General features: G+C 39.6%; 1 protein-coding gene across 2 annotated transcripts; it reads left to right on the forward strand.

The window, feature by feature from the left end:
- The first annotated feature begins 375 nt into the window (after positions 1-375).
- LOC113331821 (protein ACCELERATED CELL DEATH 6-like) lies at positions 376-4,292 on the forward strand. 2 transcript variants are annotated; one of them, XM_026578462.1, is made up of 7 exons: positions 376-681; positions 797-871; positions 1,001-1,057; positions 1,160-1,666; positions 1,977-2,126; positions 2,328-2,758; positions 2,897-4,292. In XM_026578462.1, the coding sequence occupies exons 1-7, from the start codon at positions 450-452 to the stop codon at positions 3,530-3,532; spliced, it is 2,088 nt and encodes a 695-aa protein (XP_026434247.1). In that variant the 5' UTR covers positions 376-449; the 3' UTR covers positions 3,533-4,292. The 2 variants fall into 2 exon arrangements, with proteins under 2 accessions (XP_026434247.1, XP_026434248.1); XM_026578463.1 differs by having other exon boundaries at positions 1,163-1,666.
- The last annotated feature ends 556 nt before the right edge of the window (positions 4,293-4,848 follow it).

Consider the following 4,848-nt stretch of genomic DNA (forward strand, 5'->3'; position numbering starts at 1 on the left):
AGGGCACAAATCTAGTGTTATCTTGGATCAAATTATCATTTTTCCTTAAATATGAAATAAGAAACGAACAGCACCAAATGTAATCATACAAAAAATAATTGGGACAAATGTCCCCACTTAGGCACTTATGCGTAATGTCTCCGTCCCTGGTTGACCCGGCGGCTGATCATTTGGAGCTAGTCTTTTGGAATTGAATTAAGAAGCATATTTTTTTTGTTTTTAAATGGATTTGAGAAGAATATAGTCATTCCCTTGGAAAACAACATCCATCATTAGACGATAATCGTTTCTCATCCATTCATTCATCTTACTTTCAATAATTCGAGTGTCCTGCAAAAATGTTTGCTATCATTTCATTAATAAGTTTCTGAACTGAGCATTTGCAAAACAACAAGTTCAGACTTCAGACTCATTTCTAAAAGAGAACATATATACCAAGTTCAACTAATATGGGAACAACAACATCAACAATGGAAAACGATATAGAATCGTCAGTAAGAAAATTATTCGGAAACAATGTTTATGACGAGGAGATGCCGATTCCGATATCGTCATTAGAATGCATGGAGAATAAGTCAACAACAGCACTGCATGCACCAGAAGAAATATGTCTTACTATTGTTGATTCATCACCTGACCATCATTTCCTGCATATTAACAATGAGTATAATTACGAATTGGGTACGTATATCCTCTCATCTTTAGTCATGAAATATGTTTTAAGCTGATAATACATTTTCAACGCACCATGCATTTCGCTATTAATCCCTAGTCATGCAATTTTATAATGCAACAGAGTATATGACTGTCGATACACCAAAGATCCAGCTGCAGCATAACAACGTCACGGATGATGACTACAATTGTACCGGTATGATATATGCATCAGTTTTCATGTTTCACTCCTGTTGATAATTTTCCTTTACTAAAATTTCTACGAATGAGAATAAAAGGTTTTTACTGACACGTGCCACTGAATATTTGATGGATGTAAAATCAGAGTATATGGCTAGCGATATCCCAGTTGAGATCATCAAGGACAACGGCGTTACCTCCGGTATATTCTCTTTTCCGAAATTAGAAGGATTATTTTATATAATATAAGCTTATGGTTTTGGTGGCTAAATATATTCAAGCTAATTTTAAACAATCTTTCCAGAAGAGAATGGAGGCCAAACGGACCATATAAAGAAGTACCAGTTACTGTATAAAGCAGCATTAAAAGGTGACTGGCTAACGGCTAAAAGGATTTTGAAGGCTGATTCAAATGCAATAACTGCAAAGATAACAATGAATGATGAGACCGTACTGCACGTAGCTGCAGCGTCGAGGCATTCAATGTTTGTTGAAAAGCTTGTGAAACTCGTGCCGTCACTTGCATTGAAGAACTCTGAAGGAGAAACGATGCTTCATGTTGTAGCAGCTGCAGGAATCATCAGAGCTGCCAAGGTTATGGTGACTAAGAACCCTAACTTGACACAAATGCCAGATGCCAGTGGCTGGGTTCCACTAGTAACTGCTGTTTACACTGCTAACCCACTGGAAGAGAAAAGTAAGAAGATGGTCCATTATCTTTGCAGTGTCACTAGAGATGAGGAGCCAAGTCCATATTTTGGCGTTGCGGGTGGTAGTCTAATCAGTATAACAATTGCTAGTAATTTATATGGTAAGAGTAAAGAGTGTATATTTATACTTGTTACAGCAGGGTTTATGCTGGTTATAGTTATGCATAAATCCAAACCAACAATTACACCCCCAATTTTCCTAGATTAGTCTATTTTTACTCACCGTGGAAACGCATGACTCAACAACCATCACCAGTTTGTAGGAATACCAACTGCAACTTATACACATTAGACACCCATAATCAGCTCTTGATCCCCAACTGGATGCATCTTAAGATTAAATGTCTAAACTGACACATCTTATTTTTGTTTGCTGAAACAATGCTATAATAGCTAATCTATTTCTTGTAGATGTTGCCTTGAATCTGGTCCAGCAATATCCCAGTCTGGCTACTGAAAAAAATGAATCTGGATATAGTGCACTGGAAGTGATGGCGGCAAGGCCTTCTTCATTCGCGAGTGGCAGTGAGGCAACAACATGGGAACGCTTCCTCCGCTCATGTCAGTAACTTAAGTTTGATTTTATTAATTCCGGCAGGTTTTATTCTTGGCGAAGTCCATGCCTAACCCCTGCTCTAGCAGAAAAGGCTTCTTCGCCAACATTTGGCTGCAAGTCAGACCTTAAGGACCAAACAAAGAATATGCCCAAAATTTTGAGTGATAAGAGGACCTAACTGAATCTCATCTTTGTTTCCACTTCAGTTCGCGTGCAAATACATGAGGAGGATTTGATGCATACACAAGCCTTGGCCTTAGTCAAATGCATTTGCAAAGAAATTTCTCTTAAGAGCAGCACAGATATTTTTAAATTTTTTGAAGATTCACACATCTTAGAGGAAGCTACAAGATTTGGGGCATTCTATATAGTACTGGAGTGTGTTCAGATGTTTCCTGATCTATTATGCGTTAAAATGAAGACCAACTATACTATATTAGAGGAAGCAATAAAATACCGGCGAGAAAATATGTTTAATCTTATATGTGAAATGAATGCGGGTAAAAAGTTGGCTACCTCCGTAGATGGCAACAATAACACCATACTGCATTTGGTCGCAAAGAGAGCAGATCCTCAGCAACTCAATTCAGTTACAGGCGCAGCTCTTCAAATGCAACGAGAGCTTCAGTGGTATCAGGTATAGAAGAATTACTTGCCCAGTAGATTAATTTCTTACCTTTATCCTAGGCATAGGCAAAAAGGGAATGGTATTATGACAACTTACATGATTTACTTATCGTTCACCTCTGATCCACACTACCATGACTTGGCTCAGGAGGTTGAGAATATTGTATTACAAAGACATAGACAAAAGAAAAACAATGAGGGCAAGACACCTAGAGCTCTATTTACAGAAGAACACAAGGATTTGTTGGAGAAAGCAGAGAAATGGATGAAAGATACAGCCAATTCATGCATGATTGTGGCCACGCTCATCACTACTGTAGTTTTTGCTGCAGTTTTTACAGTTCCAGGAGGCAATTTCAGTGACATTGCTAGCCGTAAAGAGGGAATTCCAATTTTTTTGAACACAACCTCATTCACTGTGTTTGCAATTGCAGATGCCTTAGCTCTCTTATCTTCCATCACATCAGTACTTATGTTCTTTTCTATCTTAAGTTCGCGTTACGCTGAAGCGGATTTCCTCTTTTCGCTGCCAAAAAAATTGATCACTGGTTTCGTAACTCTCTTCTTTTCTATAGCTGCCATGATTGCAGCCTTTGGAGCAGCACTTTCTATTGTGCTTGAGCAAAGATGGGCATGGGCTCCAATTCCTATAGCATTGTTTACGTGCATACCTGTTGCACTGTTTGCGTTATTGCAGATTCCGTTGTTTGTTACAATCGTTCGTTCTACGTATGGGCCTAGCATCTTTCGGAGAAAGGACCAGCGCATGCAGTGGACTTATTAGGGAAGGATGTCAGTAATATTTGCAGGTCTCAAAACAGCGTATTTTGAGATTCTAACTGATCAAATCAGTTAAGTGAGACGTATACAATGTGTGTACATATTTCATCATCCGCCACGTGTCTATGGAGAAACACGTGGAAAACATACAATCCGGGGCATCAAGGTGTGATGCCACGCGCATACAGCCAAGAGACGTGTCTCCTCAGGGCAAGGCCCTCATCCAACAGATCCAATGGCGAAGAATCGAGGAGTACCGAAATATAATGCCATTGCAAAGCACTGAAAAGCATCCAAAGACTTACTTTATCCCATCTCAAGAAAGATCCAAGATCAGCGGCTGGGGTTAATCCGACTGACACGGATATGACAGGAGCAGAGGACGTCTGTCTGGCGCGTACAGACGACCCAACCACCCGCATTAAACGCCCTGAGCAGTATACGTGTCGACCAACCTATGGAAGACACGATGACAACTCTTCGTCATCAAGCAGGGAACGCTGGGGGAATCGTAGAAGACGAAGATATCTGCGGTATTGACACAAAGCACAAAACGATAAGATTATAACGGCCTTCAGAAGTGGACCCCACGTTGTAACCCTATAAATACCCCTCTCCACTAAGAGAGAAGGGGTCGACCAATCCATAACAATTAGAGGAGAACATAGGAGAGAGAAATAGGAAGAGTAAGTAATCCCTTATTTCCGCTGACCTATGTACACTTTAAAGTCATTCGACTATCTTTATAACCACTCAATACATAGTGAAACACCAACCCCGTGGATGTAGGCCTTAGTGCTGAACCACGTAAATCTTTGTCTTATTTACATTTCAGCACTTTACATTCAACGTTTTACATCATGCACTTTACATTTATACTTCGATCTCTATTTACTCTATTATATGAGCATTATAAGTGATAATATACGACTAGACAATGACGAGCCCGAAGGCTCTGAGTCGATGAATCGATATAATCACCTCCCCTTACGCATACATCGCATAATTTATGATATAGAGTGTATGCGAACATTGTTTGTGAACACGTGGATTTATCGTGATTTATGTGTTCACAATCTGGCGCTAGAAAAAGGTGTCTTATATGCAATGATGGTAGTCTTTTGTTGAAATTAATCTATGAATAGATCCACACATTGTTTGTGAACACGTGGATTTATCGTGATTTATGTGTTCGCAATCTGGCGCTAGAAACACGTTCCTTATATGAATAGATCCACACACTTGTTAGTGGTTCTGCGCCTTTGGAATCATTTCCAAGCTGTTGTCAACGTGCATCTTCGTCAGCAATTTCCTTATCAA

This window comes from Papaver somniferum, unplaced genomic scaffold, assembly GCF_003573695.1.
Source record: "Papaver somniferum cultivar HN1 unplaced genomic scaffold, ASM357369v1 unplaced-scaffold_128, whole genome shotgun sequence".
NCBI classification, from domain to species: Eukaryota; Viridiplantae; Streptophyta; class Magnoliopsida; order Ranunculales; family Papaveraceae; genus Papaver; species Papaver somniferum.

What these genes read in the sequence shown, in the direction of transcription:
- LOC113331821 (XM_026578462.1), top strand. Translation starts at nt 450, where the DNA reads ATGGGAACAACAACATCAACAATGGAAAACGATATAGAATCGTCAGTA. An exon ending in TGAGTATAATTACGAATTGG is followed by an intron (nt 682 to 796) that starts GTACGTATATCC and finishes ATAATGCAACAG; the next exon opens with AGTATATGACTGTCGATACA. An exon ending in TGATGACTACAATTGTACCG is followed by an intron (nt 872 to 1,000) that starts GTATGATATATG and finishes ATGTAAAATCAG; the next exon opens with AGTATATGGCTAGCGATATC.